At 37.0% G+C, this 22,953-nt stretch overlaps 2 protein-coding genes across 2 annotated transcripts; both read right to left on the bottom strand.

The window, feature by feature from the left end:
* Nucleotides 1-7,177: 7,177 nt before the first annotated feature.
* On the bottom strand, nt 7,178-16,373 carry LOC130467550 (uncharacterized). Its single transcript, XM_056836092.1, has 9 exons — nt 16,216-16,373; nt 14,066-14,115; nt 11,472-11,542; nt 9,800-11,265; nt 8,272-8,427; nt 7,833-8,100; nt 7,551-7,653; nt 7,334-7,464; nt 7,178-7,260 (listed from the first exon to the last, which is right to left on the bottom strand). Exons 4-9 carry the CDS (start codon nt 9,878-9,880, stop codon nt 7,178-7,180), a joined length of 822 nt encoding a protein of 273 aa, XP_056692070.1. The 5' UTR covers nt 9,881-11,265; nt 11,472-11,542; nt 14,066-14,115; nt 16,216-16,373.
* LOC130467549 (uncharacterized) lies at nt 11,549-13,825 on the bottom strand. Its single transcript, XM_056836091.1, has 2 exons — nt 13,774-13,825; nt 11,549-13,620 (listed from the first exon to the last, which is right to left on the bottom strand). Exons 1-2 carry the CDS (start codon nt 13,823-13,825, stop codon nt 11,786-11,788), a joined length of 1,887 nt encoding a protein of 628 aa, XP_056692069.1. The 3' UTR covers nt 11,549-11,785.
* Nucleotides 16,374-22,953: the final 6,580 nt, after the last annotated feature.

Raw genomic sequence — 22,953 nt, 5'->3', positions numbered from 1 at the left:
TAGAGTTAAGTCAAAGAGAAAAGGAGCGACTTAGAGTTAAGTCAGAGAGAGAAAGAGGAGCACAGTAATCAAAGGGGATTGCTGTGGGGAACTCGTGTTCGAGAGGAACTCGAGTTAAAGAGTGTATTTGTAATAGAGTTATTGCATTAATACAAAAGAGTAGTGAGGTTCTTCTTGATTAGGGTCAAGAAGGTTCCTCCATTTTATATCTTTCTTCGCTCATTATTCTCAGTTTCTTTATTGTTTAAATTCCGCAAGAAACTTACCCAAGTTCCCAAGAAACAATTCACCCCCCCTCTTGTCAAGTGTTCCTACTGAACTATCAGAGACCAAGGTCCTCATACTCATATATGATGAGAAATACTTGTGTCCGAAACATAACCATAGCCGGATGTCAACTAAAGGTGTAAAGTAAAGAGAATTGAATTGAATTGAATTGATTTTACACAAAATTAACATTTCAATTTATTATAACGATTTATCTAACCTACGGTGGGTAAAATGAGCGGATAAATCTGCATGAACAAAATTCTTAAACTCGTTAAGTATATGAGTCAAACTCAAATAACGTATTTGACTCACAAATGTTCATTTATAACTTTGTTTTATCATTGTATACCGCTTTTAAACTCATTTAAGTTCATTTATAACCTTGTTTTATCGTTGTATAACACTTTTAAACTCCATATTTTTAAAATCAATGTACGTAGTATATTGGTATACATCTTCTATAAGAATTTAGAGCTTTTTATACACCTTAAAATATTTTTTTCAAGCTAATGTACTCATATGTACGGGGAGAATTTCGAATAAACATGAATAAAGAAAGGGGTGATAATAAAGGTCGTAAGTAGCGACAACATTTAGTTGTCGCAATCTTACGTGTCGGAGTTTCATTGGTACATATAGGCACCATGTAAGTTATGCGTCATCAACTCTTTTTTACTATCAATTCAATATTTTTACTATGAAAATATGTAAATAAGGTAGTCGATATAAAGAAGGAAACAAATATTTATTATACTAGTTGTTGGACCGTGCGCTAGCGCGCACGGTCCCCCAAGATATACGGAGAATTTATGCTAAAACGCGTAGGTAAAAAATCGGGTTATATATGAATGGTCAAATGTGAAAATGTAGCTAATAACCAAACTGATGTATTAATGTAATAATGATGCAGTTAAAACTGATGTATTTGTAATGCATATGGTTTAATTGTATACATGCATTTAAATAGGGCAATGTAATTGACCCTTTATCTTGATGATTGCAGATGTGTAGGCGTTATTGCAGCGGATGTTGCACGCTTTGTTGATTTTGAGCTGTATGGTATCGAACACTGAAGACTCGAAGTTAGGATCATACTGATAAACATTTCCGATGCTGCAGTTTGAAGCTATGAACAGTACACCATTTGTAACCTGCATAATTCAAGAGCAAGCATTACTCTAATTATACAATGTTATGAATGAGTTACAGTGCCCTGCCTAGTAATCGGGCCAGAAATTACTTGAAGCTTTAAAGGCAATTGCAGATTTCAAAGAAAGCGCTCATTTTCAACACACACAAAAACCAAATATAATACAGGTTACAAAGAAACAGAATCTGCAATGATCGCTTAGTTTCAGCCGCAACTAATTGATATCTCCATAACATTGATCATCATCTTTTACGAAGTTTAACAAAAACAAAATCAGCTGACACATCACACAACAATAACAAATTCTTCTTTTCCTAACCTAAAATCATGATCAACATACAAATTCTAGCATCAGGTAGCCTACATATATTGTACATATCTCATCTCAAGAATAAAAATTGAAGAAAAATTAAGCTAAAACAATTCATTAGATAAAAAGCCCTAAATTAAAGTACCTGAGGAGATTCTTGTTATTGAGGGGGTGGTGTTGTATAGCTAAAATTTCTCTGCTCCCGGGAACGCAAGGATAAAAAAAAATCATGTCACATAAACAGAAGGAAAAAGTGTAGATCCTCCAGCTTAACTCTTCCACTTTCATCCTCCAGGATTAGATGATCATCAGGATGCATAAGAATGTGCGGCTTGACAAAATGACAACACGAATCACATATCTCTATTTATCGAAGAAGAAAAAGAATTCAAGAATGGGGAAAAGAAAGAATAGTTCAGAATAAGGAATGCCGCTTGACCAAAATAACAGTTCATTGACAGGTTTTAGCTTGTTCATCCAGTCAGCAAAACCTTTCTTGTTCTCTGCAGACTGATCCAGGGCCCTGATCCTCCCACCCATCTCCTTAAACTGCAATTGAACATTGAAAATGTCACAACTATGTACACCACCCTGAAAAAAGCACATAAATCATTCATCGCACACTACCTTAAATAGGCACCACATAATTTTGTTGTGATACATTGATCGTCTAATGTCACTAATAAACTCTTCTGATATGCATCAGATTCATTTAAGTCTTCTATTAAACAATACAGTCCCATCTGTCCATCTTACTTAGTAGAGTCATTGGATCACCTTGATTTGCCACCTTTCCTCTTATACAATAGGGAAATCAAATAGATACTAACCACTAAACTATCCAAAGATATCTTAATCACTTGCAAATATCACAATTTTTCTTATCTAACCACTCCACCCAAAAAAGTTGGTAGGTTTCAGTGAAAAGGAATGCAAATTTATAACATTTCTATGGAATGGAATAAGACAAATGCAAAGGTGTTAAACGTCATCATTAATGAGAAACTCTCACAAAATTAGGAACAATGACATGATTTATTAGAAATTTAATATCCAACAAAAAGTGAAGGGATGATGAGAAACATTACCTCACAGTTAGCTAGGCAGTTCACAACTTTGATATTCGAGTCGATATTTTCACAAAGTGCACGCGGCATTACCATGAGTCACAGAAGGTCAGATTTGCATATAACTACATAAATCATGATATATTATCAAACATACCATTAAATACGTAAATACATAAAACAATTACTCCGTCATACCTGTTGGCTTCCAATAAAACGAATCCAAAACCCCTGGAGTGCCCACCAACAATGGGATATGAAAAAGTTGCCTAAATGGTAAGTTCAAAGGATGAAAAGCGTATTACGAGCAGGTTTGATAAGGAGAGAAGCATGCGAACAAGGTAGCATTTGTAACCTCAGGGCTCAAATTCCCAACAAGTATGTCGTGATGATCTGAAAGAAAAGTTGATAGCATGATCCATTAGAATTACAAATCCAGATAGGATAAATGAAATGGCCAAACAAAGAATACCATCAACACAAACTTGTTCTATATGAGGAACATGGTATATGAGTAAAACCCATTTTATAAGTCTATAACCCATTCGCAAATTAAAAGCCAATTCTATAATATAAACCTGGTCTTGAATAGAACTATGACACTGAAATTATAACATTGAAGTTGTATCTACAAACATTGTGGTAGACATAGGAAATCGCACCAGAGATCAATGAGCAATTTAGTATAATAGATGAATGTAAGAAGCTAACACAAAGGAAACTAACGCACAGGAGATTATAAAAACACTGAAATTTCCACCATGTGTATGTCAAATATCATCTAAATTTCTTATTGCTGATAAGATAACCACATAAAAGAATATCTACGGGAGGTATCAACAGCTTTAAATAACACGTACAAAATATACCTTATATATAGTGGTAAGAACAAAAACAACTAATTTCTGCTTACGGATCTGACAACAAATATCCAAGCTACATGCTTCTAAGATATAAGTACATATGGATCATTGTTATAACTTCTTTACAAATCTGATTATACCTGCTCAAGCCTCTTGTCATTCCAAATTAATGTGAGACTGATAAGCATATGTGCAATCATCTAGAGCCATTCCTTCCCAGCCTTGATCATTATGACTCTTTCCAAATGACTGCCAAAGGGAAAGCATATTTAAAGTAAAGCTACCAAGGAGATATATCTAAGTCTTCCAAATGAAGTAATAGGTGACCTGATTTTTTAATTTTTAGATAGTTCTATTACTTCAATATCTTTCTACTAAGGCAACTGCTTTAAGGAACCCAAGTTTCTCAACAAAACTGTCCTGATGGCCAGACAAATGTGACAGAAACACAAATAAATATATGGAGGAGAAGTTTAAGACATTACCCAATCAACAAGAGAAGTTCTATCAAGCTGAACTTAGGTGTGACACCTTTTGGACTTCCCTGGAAGAAAAAGGCAACAAAATCAATCAGCAACAAGATAACATCATAACAAGCAAAAAAGGCCACATGAGAAAAACTACACACATGCCCATTTTGCTAGTTGTGTGTCCCTTATTTTAAAATAAAAAAGGGCAATAAAGTCACTTGGCATACCTGAATATTCGAATAAATGTGAGAGACAACATAAACTGTGAACTTCTTATGCATGCTCATGAAGTTGCTTTCATGCCTCAAAGTGTGACATGAATGGCCAACTTTTGCTGACCATGGGCATCCTTTTTAGGGTCACTCTTGTATGCTCAATGATGAGTTGGGCTCTTTAGATAATATAAAACACACATATATTGATAATACCTGTGCCACTGATAGTTCTAAGATTAACGACTTGGGCACATCTACATACCAAAAGGCTTACGTGTATTTTCTAGGAATATGAGTTTCTAAACTCTTACATGTTCCTCTAGAAAAACCACATTCAAAAGACCTAGAGTTAACTTAATATTACATAAACCAGTTTGTTAAAGCTAAGATAGGCTTATAAGTAGCCACTGAGAACATGCTTGCAAGTGCTTTTTTATACATACGCAGTTGCAATTAGCATGTCAGACAAAAGGGGGGCAGGGTACAGTCATTCCTCTGAAGTGTCATCATCATGATCAGCCTCTGTAGCCGCATTTTCAGCATCTAAAGGATCATCATTGGTGTAATCGTCTGGATCTGCATGGCCAGCATTCAAAGGGAGATTTTGTGTGTTTGCATCTCGTTCAGTGGAAACCTCTGTCTCAGCAGCCTCTGTAGCCGCATTTTCAGCATCTAAAGGATCAGCATTGGTGTAATCTTCTGGATCTGCATGGCCAGCATTCAAAGGGAGATTTTGTGTGTTTGCATCTCGTTCAGTGGAAACCTCTGTCTCAGCAACCTCTGTAGCCGCATTTTCAGCATCTAAAGGATCAGCATTGGTGTAATCTTCTGGATCTGCATGGCCAGCATTCAAAGGGAGATTCTGTGTGTTTGCATCTCCTTCAGTGGCCATCTCTGTCTCAACAGCATTCTCTGCTTGAGTGTTATCAGCTGGGTGGACATGCTCCATGTCATCATCCTCAATTTCTACTTTCTTCAAGCACCATTGCAACACATTGCATGTGGACAGAGATGTTGTTGGCCCGACTTGAATGAAGAAATGCTTATTGCGGCGCAATTTGCGTGCAACCATGAAAGTCTGTAGATCACCCTGGAAGGAAGAGGGATGTATGCCATTTTAGTGAGAAGAATACGTATAGAGAATCAGATGAAGGCATCATAACACTCAAGCAATGAACATTAATACATTTTTCTTTTCGCATTCATTGACAGGAGCATGGTTTTTTTTACTGGATTAAAAGAGCAAAAGCAAAAAACTTACAGTATACACTTAGTCGTGTTAGGTTGTGGTATACATGGGAACGAACATGCATGTGTGGTGTATCATTTGTACTATTATTATGTATGAGATAGGTATTATTAGGTGCACTTGTACGTGTCAGCTGGGTATGTCCAACGAAGAGGTAAACACACGTGCTTTGTTAGTTATTGATAGGTTATCTTCATGTGTGGACTGAACACACGTAAATGACTTGTAAAGTGAAGTTGATAAAAAACTGGAAACAGTGTGTAATGGAAGTAGTTTGTTTTGCATGTTGTAGGTGATGTACCAGGTAGATATGTATAAGGTATTCTATTTGTGGGTGCATTATTAAGCATGACATGGTAATAGGGGTTTTGGAAATGGGGAGACAAGTATGCCAGTCTGGTTAGGGGTTGCTGGCTGGTTACCAAGCATCATTTTGGGCGATGTAAATAAACTTACAGTGTGTTTCATCCTGAAAAGATCAGCAGCAGTCATTCTGAAAAGTCTTTCAGAATCCTCGGTGAAGGTTGTGAAAGCATATGTGCCCGTGTCATCTGAAACTTCGCAGTTGAAAGTGATTCTGCATTGAGGATGGAACATAAATGAATAAAAGTGATCTATAAGCAACAAACACATTGGAGGTTGTGACAGCAGAATGTAAACGATTGCAAGCGTCTTATAAGTGACAAACCTAGGAGTGGATATAACGCCTATCCTGGAGCAGGTGCCACACTTAAAAGCCTCACCAAGGGGAGCAGTTGTTGACTTACCACAGTTAGGGCAACCAAGATAAGCATGTACTTTCTCAAGTCTTGCATCAGGGATACACACTTTTAACCAAGGGCGCTCCTCTTGGAGAGTGTTGGTGTTCTGTTAGAAGGAATCAATAATTATGATTTGCCAATTGACTGTATGAGTATAATCATGGTCTGATGAGCTCTGGAAGACCAAAGTTAGAAAACATAGGTGTCTGATTCTAATCTCTGAAACATTCAAAATGAAATCTAGGGATTGATTACCTTAAATGTATGGACTGATTGCAAAAGGGAACCAAAGGGTATATATCTATGACCTTATAGAGGACGACAAAGATGTTTTCTCTTCATACTAAATATATTGCATGGTTTATATTGATCCTTAGACTTTGTGGTATTCTAAACAGTTAAGTGTAGTCTGTCCAATGTGCAAAGATCTTCCCTCTTAGTCAATCTATACATTATACGAGCAAATGGTAACTGAAAGCAATGAATAGTGATCAGTTAGCTAAGACGCTACTTGTCTCTGTAAAAGTGTTATGTATTCATGGGACTATGAATGACCCAACCTGTTATGAATAATATCGTATCATCTAAAGAGTTACAAGGCACACCAAATTAAAGAAGGGTACGGGGGGACTTGCCTTTTTGTGCCTCAGTTCATCCAGGGTTATGATTACCTTTTCATTGGAGGGGTTCCTAACATCAAGGACCCGTGCCTGTCTATCAGCAAGTAAGGCTTGATGGCGAAGTGCCCTGAATGTAAGTAGGGGAAATTTAATTAGTGTATGAGAAGGGACATGGGAACTTAAAGTAGGCAGGAAGAGGGTATTACCATTCCTTCAGTGCATCGGCTCTGTGCCCTTCAGGATCATGAATGAACATAGTAGACATGCTCGATGCGAGCGAGAAACCTAAGCCATAAAAGACAGAAATGAGTGGTGAAGATTAACAAATACATTGCAATAGTGTGCTTAGAATAACTACCACCTTTGTGGGATGTGGCCCTTAAGGAAGTGAAGCCAACCACAACAAACTTTTCGCCCCAACAGGAGAGTGGGTCACAATCAGCTCCAGCAAGATCATTCCAGACGGAGATGACTAATGGTTGTTGAGAGCTGACAAAGAGAAGTGGTTAATATATCAATGTGTTGTATGAATGAAAGGTGGAATTGAGATAACTGATGGTGGGTGGTACAGATACCTGTGATCAGTAATAACAATTTCTCGAACAAATACTTGGCGGTCTTGGGCAGTGGTAATAGACCTTGGCTGGTCCTCAACATAAAGAACCACCCCAACAATATCTGAAGGCAGAGAGGCAGGATAATGTTAATTATAAGGCTATAATGAGACAGGTGCGGGGTAACCAACCAATGACAACGAGACTAACATGTGGAACTACAAATTTTGGACTCACCTAATACAAAGGAATATTAAATAAAAGTAAATGAGCAATGCATGCAAAGGCTGACTTGTTTATTACCATATCTGTCACCAGGATCCCCAGCTCTTGGGATAGAAGCAATGGATTGGTAGTCGGGCAGGATAGGGCCTGCTTCAACGTTCACAGGCTGGATCACTGTCTGCCGTCCAAAGGTCATCTGGAAGTCAAGTTCCTCTTCAGATTTCTTCCATTGTGGGTCTGCATGCCTGATGGGAGCATCAGCTATTTCATATTCTCCTTTGTGCACAAATGCATCCTTGTATGCCTCGATCTGATCTCCAAATAGCGCACCCCGCATCTTGTTTTTCTGTTAAAACAGTAGGGTGTTTGGTTGATTAGGCTTATATAGGTAAGAGAAGTAATCAATCAACAAAGGGCATGTGGCAATAAGTCTAAAGTCCTATACATTTATGGAGCTAACACATAACTGGTTGTAGGTGGACAGGTGGCTAAAACACGTAGGAGGGCAGATTGATACCTTATCGTCCTGCAAAACCAGGTGCTGATACAGGATCCCTTTCTTAGGAGATGGCTTAGCTCGTCCCTTCTCAATGACCTTGACTTTCACCTTGTATGACTTAGTGATAGGACTCAGCTCATCTAAGAAGACACGTTCATGTTTCATATTGCAAATCTGTAGACCATACCGCAAAAAATGAAAAAGACGCAAAATTAGTGTGGAATTCCATTATATTAGAAAGCAATGTATAGCCTTATAGCTGAGTGCTGTGAAATATTACAAAACAAACAATGGGAGTTTGAGATTTGTATACTCCAGTTAACAAATTGAATTAAATATTCAAAGCATAAATAGCAACTAAAGTGGATCACAACTACCAGAGAGTTCAATATAAACTCGTTTTAATAAGCATTCGGACAAGGTCGGTCTTCTGTTCTTTAAATAGACCACATATTCAAGGAAAAATTGAAAAGGTTGTTGAAATTAAGTAATGTTATCTATCAAATGTTACGTGTCACTGTAATATTGAAGACATGTTGAATAACATCGGAGCCTTGATTGAAGTTAGCTAGAATGTTTGGCAAGTGTTATCAATAATCACACATGTGGATTGATTACTGGCACTAATTAAACAGATAAATATTTTGTTGTTTTAGTGATTAGCATCTATCTTTTAGATGTGTCAACATTACTCATAATAAATGGAGTTGTAGGAAATGAATCAAGGAAAAGAAATGTCACTAATATTGGCTGATTTACTTTCAAGTTTCTTCCCATCTGCCATTTCTAAATGCAATTATTTTATTATTATTGATTTTGTTATCTAAATTGTATACGGAGAATTTAAATATTTTAAAATGTTTATAATCAAGTTCATCCACCACATGGTACTCTTAGCTTCCAAATTTATTTGATGTCAGTTGCATACATTTAAAAAGTCAGATTTTCTTGTATACAGGAATCAAACCTTTATCCATATATTTGACCAGTTAGTTTTGATGTGTTAAACTTTTGAGCTTAATAACTAAGCCAACATTAAGCAATAAAGCTTCTGATTTCATAAACATACTCATAAACATGACCAAATTTGTATGTTGTCTATGTAAATGCATGCAAGTGGAAAGCACCGGTAAAATGTGTCGACACCCACCGATTTATAACAGGACTCTCATATGCCACAACAACTGAAAGTGGGAGTGCCGAAATAATGTTATTTTTTGCAACTTAAAGTGTAATAAATGGCAAAATGTGTGGGAAAACACCTTTTATATTACAGTTTTTTGTGAAAAAACAGCAATTTTGTGAGAAAAAACACTTTTTATGTTTATGTTGTTTAATAAACACCCCATGCGCTCGGATTTCAACATATAATTCAGGTTTCCAGACATTGGTTTTCACTTTGACCTTCTAAATACTTGGGTGATTACACTATTAACAATTATTATAGTAACCGACCCACATAATTGTGGGGAAGGGGAAGCAGGCATTAATGTTCAACCTAAGTAACAAAGCAAGAAATATAGTAGGAACAAGTACATATGCTTACATCTAAATCCTGTAGTGCCAACACAGCTGATTGATGGTTGTAAAACGTCACAAATGCAACAACCTGCATGAAAAAAAACATACAATAAGCTTACCAAATGAAGAAACATAATCCAAAATCAGCAAAATGGCAGCAAAATGCAAAATCAAACCATAAAATAACCAAATCAATCTTTCAAACATGAACTTATCTAAGAATTAGAGAAACTCACTAAATACATTGTAGAAGGTGGTTTTAACAAAAAGTATAACATAAAAGGTGTTTTCTTATAAATTGGCCTAATATATGACAGCATAATATAGCCAATCAAGTAAATATAACAATATTTAATTATAATATTTAACGTAAAAGCATGATTTTGGTTATTCATGTAATGAAACGGGGCATCACCCTAGACCAAAACTGTTTCTTATTGAGAAGCATGAGTAACCAACCAATGATTGGTACTACTTATGCAGATATCAATGAGTATCTTATGTTTGTTACCAACCATGTGTAAAACTCTAATGTTTGTTAAATAATGCAGCCATGTAAGAGCTAGAACAATCAATTGTATAGTATACGCATTTAGCAGATCTTAATTCTAAGTTCAAGGTAAGAAGTGAATACATGTAGCATGATATCAAACAACTATTAAACATCATAAGCATGCAAGGAAAGAACAATAATGATTGCTAATAAAAAAAAAAGAGAAGAACAATAAGGGAAGTTTCTGATATACCTCACAGAAAATTGGTAGAGCTGCTAGTTAAGGAACGGAAGCTTGTATCCTGTAGGTAAAACTGATATCCAACAGCATATATATATAGAGGAAGATAAAGAATGGGTTTTTAGGTTAAAAATGTGTGGGTAACCAGTGGGTTTTGGCTGAGGAAAGATCAAAACAGTAGGAAATAGTGGGTGTCCTTGTAACACTGTGTAAAACAGTGAAAATAAGTATGGAACCATACCCATGACACTGCCACCAACTCTCACACCATACTCCATAAGGATATGCAAGGACATATTAAGTAGTATTTTAAATCTTTTAGGGACTGTAGAAGAGGATTTCAGAGTAAGTAGTACACACAAGCATGCATAGAAGACCATTTAAATGGACAACCGTTTTTTTTTAAGGGCAGGCCTTGATTATCTAAAAAGTGAACATAATAAGGGGCATGACTAATGCTCAGCATTGATCTATAGAAACTACTAAGATATCCAAGTATATATTATATTATTAGAAAAACCGAGCACATGATTTAAACAAAGACAGAAAACACAATACATGTATAAACTGACCTATTTGGCATCACTAACCATACTTTAGAAGCATAATCTGAAGTCATGGTGAATTAAAAGTAGCGTCTAAGAAAACGGGGCGTAATAAACTCAATGCTAATGCTGTAAGAAATTCACCAAAATTAAAGGCCCCTGAGTATGCAGCAAAAACAGGTAGACGTATTCGTGTGCAATGAGCCAAGCACCTGCTCATAAGAAAAATACAGGAAATCAGAGTGCAGTAATTGAAGGAAAGAAGCAGGCAACTAATTGAGGAGAACAGACATGATTTAAAAGGGGGCTGAAATTTTAAAGAACCGAGCACATGGAAAGAGAGACGAATCACAGTCAGCATTAGTGTCTAAGAAAATAGGGCGTAGTATACTCAATGGTAATGTTGTAAGAAATTCACCAAAATTAAAGGGCCCTGAGTATGCAGCAGCAAAAGCAAGCAGACGTATTCGTGGGCAACAAGGGCATCACCTGGTCATAATCAAAATAAAGGAAATCAGAGTGCAGTAATCGTAGGAAAGAAGTAGACAACTAATTTTAAAGAAGGAGCATGATTTAAAAGGGGCCTGAAATCTTAAAGAACCGAGCACAGGGAAAGGGAGGTGAATCACAGTCAACATTATAGAAGCAGATTAGAATGTAAGACAGGCACATAACATGACCCCGTAACTAAGTAACATTCACAGATGCATTAGGTATACTTACATAGACGTGTCATATAATACCAGCGAGCCTCAACACGTCATATGAAAGCACATTTTCAACTTGAGTTTCGGTTTGTTGTTGGGGAGTGCCGGCTGAAATGACAGTAACATGGGCTGATTGTCTTGCCCTTGACAAGGCGACATATAACTGCCCATGTGAGAAACATGGACGAGGAAGGTAAATAGCAACTTGACTTAAGGTTTGCCCTTGGGACTTGTTGATTGTCATTGCAAAGCTCAACTTCAAAGGAAATTGTTTTCTTTGAAAAAGTATTGGGTACTTCGAAGAAGCGGCAGGCCGCAGGTTAACACGGGGAATAAAAACGTGCTTCCCTTTGTGGTGGCCAGTGATGATTACACATTGGACGAGGTTAGGGAAAAACTCCTGGCATATTAACCTTGTACCATTGCACAAGCCGGAAGATGGGAGAACATTCCGGAGCAAAATGACTGGGCTTCCCTTTTTTAAGATAAGTTCATGAGGGCTCATTCCACCGGGGCAGAGTGTGTTTATAAATTCGGTAGGATAGATATTACAATTGTCATCAAGCATTGTGTCAAAGCTTTTATAGAGGACAGGCTGACCTGGAAACTTTTGAATAAGATTTGTGTTTATAGAGTCAACATCAGCGTTCATGGGAGTCAGAATTGCCCTTGTTGTGAAGATGTCTGAGTCAAAGGCTTGAAGGTCGAGTTCGGGGAATGTAAGGGCAGTCAGGTCTGTGATGGGATCCTTGCCTTCCTCAAGAGGCTTGACAACCTCACTTGGCAAGTGGACAAGGTTGTTGTCAATGGTTTGCAGTTCTCCATTACCCAATGCGAGTAAGAAAGCTGAGAAGGCTGGATCTTCACGGGCTCGTATGTTTTCTGTCAGGCGGAACCTTGTCATTCGAGCCCACAAGGCAGAGCTGACTAAACTGACAGCAACTGCTTCCCGTTGTGTTTTGCGGGGCAGAACAGGGAGGACTTGCCGGAAATCACCTCCAAAGACTATGAGTTTACCACCAAACAGCAGGTCTGCATTGCACAGATCTCGGAGCAGCAGATCCAAGGATTCAACATTCTCTTTTCTTGCCATCGAAGCCTCGTCCCATATGATAAGAGCTGTTTCCTGTATCAATGCAGCTAAGCTACCTTGTTTTGGAACATCGCAAGCTAGGGATGCTTCAATATCAATTGGTATTTTGAACCTGGAGTGGGCTGTTCGACCAGATGGTATATTAGCTGCTGCAATACCTGATGTAGCAGTTGCAAGCACGATCTTTCCCATTAGTCGAACCTCTGCGTATAATGCATTGTACAAGAAAGTTTTCCCTGTTCCACCAGGGCCGTCTATAAAGAATGCACCACCCTTTCCCTGCTTCACATGGTCAATGATGGAATTAAAAGCTTCTTGTTGGGCCTTGTTTAACTTGTCACGACAACTAATACAGTGTTCGGGTATTGGTGCATCCAGTGCATCAATAATGTCTTTTGTCCTTGCTACCTCAGCATCCTGTTCCTCATTCAAGTGTTCAAGCCCAAAAGTCTTAAGCGATTTACCCATTTCCTCCAAGTATTGCTCGACTGATCTGGCTGTCAGATGTTTAACCTTTGAATCTAAGCCTGGAAATTGGCGGTTAAAATCCTCGGACAGAGATGCATAGTATTTCTCCCACAGTGCACTTGGGTTGCTTGGTTGACAGCCATATATATCAAAGACAAGGCGTATGCATTTATCATGATTGAAAAGTATAAATTTTTCCAAGGCACAAGGGTAACCTGGGTAAATACCACATGACTTATTCGAGCTTAATAGGCAAGTCCGAACACAAGAGAGCTCATTATCTGAACAAGTACTACTATCTGAACAACAAAAGCGGGAACATTTCACACAAGTCGCTTGACTCTAATGGACTCTTAAGACCTAGGAGGGTAGGAGCCTACAATGAATTGAACTGAACTATTTATTTCTACGCAAGGCCTCACCACAAAACAGGCCTTTCTCTGAGCAAGTACCGCTGTATGAACAAGGAAAGAAGGTGGGTGGGGGAGGTGAAGCGCCACTCATAAATAACCACACAACCACCAAACAAATACGGTATGAACCTTACATATGAAAACATGGTCATTTCAAACAATCAATGCATGATCAGGTTAGAACTAACAAACAAGCATGATGCTTCAGTAGAGAAGCAGGAGCTATGTGCATAACAGGCCATGGACTAAGATACAAGAATGTAGTGTTAACAATGCAAGGAACTTTGGATAGCGAACATGGAAAACATATTGAAGAAGATCAAAGGAGCACCTCGTGATCACCGGCAATATACCAAACTCAACAACCGTGGTGCAAGGGCGCTGAGAAAAAACAATTCATTTATTAGGCATTGCAGCAACAAGAGAAACCACATTAAAGAAAACTTTGGAAACCCTAGCAATTTGCATTGACACAAATAGTTCATATAGCACACTTATAGTTATGGCCAATGAAGCAACACAATAAAAGCAACACGAAGTTTGAACTTAACAAAGAAAGCCCTTTTCCGGCAATAGATGTAAATTGAGCAACAATTCAACAACTTAGAAAGTAGCACAATACAAACAATTTTTATATTTTTATCAGCATAAATAACCAACCAATCATACAAACTTCAACTTTTCCCAAGAACGAATCAACAACTTACTCACCAAAGTGTCACTAAACATATGCAAATCAAAATCAGCAAAACTCTAACCAGAACCTCTAAACCACTAATCAGTCCACATTCAAAAGACCTAGAGTGATTAGGTTGCCCTTTTGCAATCAGTCCATACATTTAAGGTAATCAGTCAGAAGACTCAGAGCGTACAAGTGGCAACCTACAAGAGTAATTCATTAACACACACAAACACAGCAAAATCAGTGGGAGCTCAATCTCATAGCACAAATGTTACCTCATTCACAATACAAGATTTAATACAAGAACTAATTCCGCTACACAAGGAATGGCATTAACCCGCTAGAGGTCGTGATGATGCTTTTGATAACAACAAACAACACATGCCTGTAGACAACTATACATTCTAACTTACAACTAAGGCACGTCAAATGAACTAAGCACAAAAGGACAAGAAACATGAGAGAAAACAAAAGGCACGAACAACACAAATAAACACCCAGAATCTGAGAAAAGGGCAATTGGAAGTTGAGGTGGGCGTAGGTATCAATAAAGAGAAACAAAATAGCACCTATAAATACACCCACGAAAACAAAAGCAGACCAATCACATTAACCGCTCGACAAGCAACATGACTACATGCATATAGGCGAACAATTAAACATTTACAACGGGCAGATTCGAACAAGCATACATGCCAAACCTTAACTATAACCCCAAAAGAAGCCGCACACACAAATAAGTGGCACGATAGGTTACAAATCCATGCACCAAATACCATGTACTCCCCAACATTAGTTCAACCATTTTTCCCTGACACTACAGCAAAAACGATTCCCCAAACGGGACCAGAAGTAATAGTCTGAAACAAACTAAACAACTCCGACTCAAAACAAGACTGAACACAAAAACCAAATGTGTTAGCAGGCAGTCCTGGGAGTAAACCATACAAACAAACATAGGGCAATTGCAACCAGTTTCAGAGCCACTTTGCAATGTAAACATCCTAAACATTCATAGACAAAAGGACCAGATCCCCTCAAACCAAGAGCGTTGCATACAATTTCAGGCCAGGCAACAAACGCACACACAAGGAATGCCATTAACAGGCACGTCAAAGGCACAGTAAACACGGGAGCAAACAAAATGCACTCACAACAGACACGGGGGAACTGACCAGAGGCAAAGCTCATGATGCTCTTGACAAAAAAAAAGGCACATAATTTTACAACCAAACAATGAGAACAGAAAATAACAACAGGGAAAAACACCTATCACATATTGCAAACTCACAAGGACCTAAGATTAGGGAAAGCAAACAACGGGAGATCTTTCATGAGTACATTTGGTTAAATGGCCGAACTATGTCATATCAGGGATTGCTAAATGTCCATGGGAAGTAGATTATTAGGTGTGGTTAAAATGTAGGTAGTCCATATTCATATACTGCAAACCACAGTAGCCAAGAGAAACCAAGAGAGAGCCTATACCTTTCTTGCCTGGATCCTATTCTGAAAAAAAGAAAGAGAAAATAGTGAAAGAACAAAAGACCAATTAAAGTTGAAGAAGAAAACAATCAATATATAGCACCAGATGCACAACAAAAGAAGCCACCTAAGAACAGCAACAGTAAAAAAAAAAAAAAAGTTTTCAAAATTAAGCCAGGATTTCAGGCACATTGGGACTGACCATTTAAAAGAATACAGGAAAAAAAAAAAAAAAAAAAGGAAATAGGCAGTACAATTGTGCACTTTGAATGCATTTCTTTAAACACACACAGTAATAAAAGTACAATACATACTGTTTAGGCAGCAGTGTTTCCCTTCAAATGAGGGACATTGCATAGGCCTCACACTACATGCCATCCCTTCTCTTATCTGAACTTGTCAACAAAGGGAGCCTGAACATAAAACAAAATGATTATGAAAACGAAAATATGAACCTGTATTTAACCTGCTAATGGTTCATTTTCATACTAATTTGCACAGTTATCACACTATTAACCAAAAACACTAATTTGCATACTAATCTAACCTAGCATGGATAATAAACCTGTAACAATCAAACACCCAAACCTGACCTAAAAAGCATAAATAAGAACAAAACCACCAAATATAAACCAACTAAAATGCAAATGAAATCGCAAATAATGATCGAAGTAGATTGAATTGGAGATGCGAATCTGCAGGGTATTAAATCTAGACCATTTAGAAATTATAAGTTAGCTAGAACACCAAACCATAACAAATGATGACAAGCTGTTCTACCCAGAACACAAAAAACCAGAAACATCTGAACATTTATTTCTACTGAAGATGTTGTACCCAGAACACAAAAATGCAGGAACTGAATTTGCTAAACCAAGATCATATTAAGAACCGATTATTAATATGAATATGAAAATGTATTCATAATAATTGTTCCTCAGTATTTATTAAAATGAACAAAAATCAATCTAGATTTAAACAAAGAAACCCAAAGAACCATCGAACCAGGGAAAAAAAGGAAGCAAATGTAAGAACCATCAAATCGAAAAAAAAGGAAAAACCCAAAGAAAACAGACCAGATCCAAGAGAGAACGCACACGAACAAATGAACAAAAAATCGATCTAGATTTAAACAAAGAAACCCAAAGAACAATCGAAAAAAAGAGGAAGCAAATGTAAGAACCATCGAATCGGAAAAAAGGAAAAACCCAAAGAAACAGACCAGATCCAGGAGAGAACGCACACGAACTGCCTTACGGAATTCGCCGGAACAATCATTACAGATCTGAAGAAGATCTGAACAAGAACGATTCCAATAATTCTAAGACCTCCAATAAAACCTTAGATGATTCCAAAGCCCAACTGATTGTTGTCAATTGGATTTTGCATTTAGAATCATCCAAGGTGTTAATGGAAACCTTACTGCGGCTCCTTCGAAAGCAATGGACAACAAAAGCAAAAAAATCACTAAACTGAAAAATGAAAGGAAGATCAGTCATGGAAGGACCGAAAGGGCGAAAGAGAGAAAGCAACCAACAAAAAAATGAGGAAGGGAGCTGAAGACGGAACAGAGAGAAGAAGACAAAAAGGGCGGTGGATGAAGCTGCGACGTGTCACGATCTGGATGTAATGGCAAAGGAGTAATAAGTGGAGATAGGTGAGGGCAAAATGGGCAGCGCACTATTGCTGCAATAGTAATGTGAAGTTTGTGCTTTTTAAAGTGTTAGGATTTATAGTAAATATATATTTCCTTTTACCTTGTAAATTACAAATTAAAAAAAAAAAATTATAATCGTTTTTTTTAAGGGGATAAAAATTATAATCTAATTGTATATATTTTTGTGCCAATAAAAAAATACATCAATTTAATTATTTATAATCTAATAATATATTGTGTACAAAAAAAAAAATGTAGTTATACATTACTTTTAAATATTATTTTAATAAATACATTACTTTAAATTCATAATTAGACATTTTATTTTATTTTTCAAAAGCATCTGCATCAAGAATCTTAAATCATCGGCATGCAAAGACTTGATATTGCAGTGGACATTACTATCATTATTTTAATTTTAATCTTAAATCTTCGGCAGCGACTTGATATTGCAGTGGACAATTTTTTTTCCTTTTGATTTTGGGGGGTGTTAAACGGGAGAGACGAAATCAAAAAAGACGAAATATCTTTTCCTAATATTTTATTTTCTAATGTAGTGTATTTTTTTTTTTCTAAGTATAAATTAGTAAATGTATATTTTTTTATTTTAATTTCCTATATCATATAAGTAATGTAAAAGTATATTTTTTTTTTTCTAATTTTCTATACAAATTATAATTATTTTTCTGAAATAAAAAATTGCATCATTCAATTTGTAAATTATAATATTCAAATTTTCTTACTTTTTTGTAATATATTTACATGTATAATAGGATATATAAGTTAAATATTTTAGTTTCCAATTACGTTCATGACACATAAGTGTGTCAAGTCACCATTGTGACACGGCTTAAAGGTCGCATGTTGCGACCTTTATCATTTTCGGAAAGAAAGTGCTAAGATTACCCTAGAGAGCTCTTCTTCATCATGTGTAGGGGTGTGCACAGGTCCAAAACCGGACCGGTGGACTGGAATTTTTAGAATTCACGGGCCAAGGACCGGTCCGTAAAAAATCCGGTCCGGAACGGACCCGGTCCGGAAAATTCAGCTCCGGTCTGGTTTTTGACCGGCTTGGACCGGATTTTTTAATTCTTTTGATTTACAATCTCAAACTCAATTTATTTTTACAAATTTATTTTTTTACAACTTATATTTCTCTTTAAGTATCTCTTACATTTTTTTTTGTGTTGGGTAGATTAATGTACGTGGACTACAAGTTGGGTTCTTCTATCTAAAATTTTTATATATTCCGGGTCACCAGTCCGGACCGGAAAATTTCGGGTTTTGACTGGACCGGAACGGAAAACCGAAATCGTATATTTTCAAGGACCGAGGACCGGACCGGAATCTATTGGTCTGATCCGGTCCGTCCAATTCCGGTTCGGTTCCAGTCCGGTACAATTTCCGATCCGGACCGGATCGTGCACACCCCTAAATAGACCTGTCAAAAATCGACCCGACCCGAAAACCGACCCGAACCCGACCCGAAAATACTGGGTCCTGAACAAGATTTTGTGACCCGTAACCCGATTTTATCCGAACCCGAGCAACCCGAAAAGTAATGGGTCAAAACCCGACCGAACCCGTTTTGGACCCGACCGATTGAAAATCGTTGTATTTATAGTAATAAATGTGATTATGAGAAAATTTAAGCATAATAAACACGCTGTTTTTACTATTATTGTGTGTAATATGATTTTGATTTGAATTATACGTCATTTTATTGTTGAATTTGACTAAATATAAACTTGTGTAGGAAAATTTGTTAATTTGTGCCCATATTTTGTATATTTATCACCTAAATTAATGAAAATATAATGCGCGTTTTAAAATCTCTCAACCCGTTGGGTCGACCCGAACCCGAAAGTTCTGGGTCTTGAACAAGCATTTGTAAACCCGAACCCGAAAGTGACCGACCCGATCTAACCCGAACCCGAAAATAATTTTTTACAACCCGACCCGACCGACCCGTTTGACAGGTCTACCCCTAAACATGTGTTTGTATGACTATATACAAGGTTTATTAATTGTAAAGAGAGACCGAGAGAGATGAGGTAACTTTGTCTATGCCTATAAATAAAGGTAGCAACTGACAAGACTACGTCTAGACACCCAAGTTTAGTCCGCATTATAGCCGATAAAATATGGTTTATACACTCGGATGAACAATGCTCACTGCGCGCCATGTTTTTAAATGAACATATAGTTCAAATACAAAGAACATATTGTTAATAATTAAAGAACATATAGCTAATGAACATATAATTCAAATCCGTAAAACATACAGTTTAAATATTTTACTAGTACATGTACATTGAAATCATTCTACATGTTTATTATATTTTCAATAATTGTTCAACAGGGTGCACAATGAGCACTGTACACCCGGGTGTATAATCCAAATTGCGTTATAGCCGATTATGTGAGATTTTGCTGAATTCGTTTCGTTATATATTTTTAAAATACTAATATTCACGATTTTACTACTTCCTCTGTTCTTATTTACATGACACAATGGAATTTTAGACACTATTCACACAAGCACCTTTGACTTTCTTTTGCGGTTTATACATAAGAAAAAACATAGTCGTGTGGGGTCTTATTAGATTCGTATCAGTAAATATTTTAAATATCAACTTTTTATAATTTTTTCCGATCCACAATTAGAGATATTAATGTTTGAAATCGTGCATTGACAAACGTACCTAAATAATTGTGTCATTTAAAAAGAACGGAAAAAGTATTACATAATTCAAAATATTTTACGGTCAAATTAGTATATTGAAGATCGCGTGTAAAATGCATGTGATCAAATAGAATTCAAGGGAACGGAAGATGTACATAACTCTATCGAAAAAGTATACATGACACTGAGAAAGTTAAGAACACTGCCAAACTGCCTATTCTAGCCAGCACTGCATCATGCATATATTATCAATGTTCTATTCTCTTCAACTTATTTTCCGTTATTTCAGGGAAAAAAAATTAGTTAAATTTGTAGGAACAATGACTATTAATGAACGAATAAACTTATCTTTAACCAAGTCGTGGCGTGTATGAACACTGCCCTAAAGTTGAATTTGCCCCGTTACGTACACACGGCCTCTTGACAATCAACCTCCAGGGTTACACGACATCTATCTCGTTGGTGTAGTACAAAAAGATAGATTGAAAACGAAATTGAACGTTGCCCAAAATGAATCAGAGAGTATGTGTTTGAGAGGAAAATTTTCGGAGAGCAATTTTTCTGTGTTTTCTTTGTGAAGGAGGAAGCCCAAATAAATAACGGAAGGCTGAAGAATTATTTCGGGAAGGTTCGGTAATCAATTAGAATCAATCAACGACTCAATTTCCGGAATAAAACCTGTAACCGTTATGGAAAATATTCGGTTACCAAAATACAACAACTAGCCGTTACACGGGATTGATTGGTGGCAAAAAGGGCCCCACCCACACCCGCGAACGCGCCGCGCCACTCGCCCTCGCCCAAGCCCGAGCCCGGCCCGGCCCGGCCCGCGCGTGTGCGGTGGCCTAGAGCCTCCTCTCAAGTCTTCTAACAAACCTATTAGTGGAGTGAGGATATATAAAGTGGGTAAAACTCTTATTTTTTGTCAATGTGGGACAAGCACAATTTTCATTCTTTTGAAGCATCACTACCTATACTTCCAACAATCCCCCACATGATTCAAAAGAACAGGAAAAACTAGGAAGGAACGTTTTGGGCAATGGAAACTTTAGTTTTGAAAGTGTCAATGTCTTTTGGACTTGAATTAACACCCAACGCATACAAAAATATCTTACAGTCGTTTTAGGTAGATTTCTCATTGAACCTATCACGAAGTTAGTAAACTACTTTTGCGCGTTTCAACTTTTCTCAAATCAAGACTCGTTTACGCAATTTGTAATTTTTTAGTGCCCCACAAAATACCCGGATTTTCATGAATGCTCTAGTGGTCCTAAGCCTTAAGGACTCTCATAGGGGATTGGGCGTAACCCCCACATTCACATAGGTAAGTTCATCAAGTTTGTACTGTCACAAACCACCTTTTCAAGGCTATGAACTTATTAAGAGCCTTAAATCAACCTTACGCATATGACAGTTAGAAAAATACTACATCACTTTTATTATTAGGAAGGGTAGTAGTAACAAACATGAGTTCTTTTGTGATTTCGTTTGACCCATTGAACTTAGGTTTCCTAAGATGGGTGTCCACCACAATTTACTCCACAATAGGCTTTAAACCCATTCCTTGTGCTGACTCAAGCACCATTTTTCTACAAAGGCCTTTGGTGAGAGGATCTGCAATATTCCTCTCGGACTTTACATACTCGAGTGATATTACATTTTTTCTGATCAGATCTCTAACTATAGCATGCCTTAAGCGAATATGCCTTCTCTTTCCATTATAGGCTTGATTTTTGGCTACCCCAATTGCAGCTTGTGAGTCACAATGCATTGAAACTGATGGAGCTGGTTTCCCCCACAATGGAATATCAGCAAGCAAACTCCTTATCCATTCAGCTTCCTGTCCTGCCAATTCTAAAGCAATAAACTCAGATTCCATAGTAGATTTGGCAATGCAAGTTTGTTTAGATGATTTCCATGATATAGCTCCTCCAGCAAGAGTAAAAACATAGCCACTAGTAGATTGAATTTCATCACTATCCGACACCCAATTGGCATCACAATATCCCTCAAGAACACAAGGTGCTCTATGATAATGTAAACCCCAATTGATAGTGCCTTTCAAATACTTCAATAATCTAATCAATGCATTCCAGTGATCTTGATTAGGATTATGAGTATATCTACTCAATCTACTAACCGCATATGCTATATCAGGTCTAGTGTAGTTCATCAAAAACATCAAACTTCCAATAATCTTGGCATATTGTTCCTGTGATACAGAATTACCTTTGTTCTTTTTCAAATGAATACTAGAATCATATGGGGTTTGCACTGGAGTGCAGTCAAATTGACCAAATTTCTTTAAAATCTTTTCAATATAATGAGATTGGTTTAAAGACATCCCATATGAAGTTCTAGTAATCTTTATGCCAAGAATCACATCTGCCTCTCCTAAATCTTTCATCTCAAAACAAGAATTTAGGAAAGCCTTGGTTTCGTTCACTATGTCTATATTGGTACCAAAAATTAACATGTCATCCACGTATAGACATATGAAAACGCAACCAAGTTTTGAAAGTTTGGAATACACACAAGCATCAGAATCATTTACCTGAAAGCCATTAGAAATAATAGTTTGATGAAATTTGTCATACCATTGTTTAGGTGCTTGTTTTAATCCATACAATGATCTAATGAGCCTGCATACCTTATCTTCCTGTCCAGGAACAACACATCCCTCTGGTTGCTTCATATAAATTTCTTCAT

Source organism: Spinacia oleracea, chromosome 2 (assembly GCF_020520425.1).
Source record: "Spinacia oleracea cultivar Varoflay chromosome 2, BTI_SOV_V1, whole genome shotgun sequence".
Classification (NCBI taxonomy): domain Eukaryota; kingdom Viridiplantae; phylum Streptophyta; class Magnoliopsida; order Caryophyllales; family Amaranthaceae; genus Spinacia; species Spinacia oleracea.
Note: the sequence above shows the minus strand (reverse complement) of the source record. Positions and strands in the feature narration are given on the sequence as shown.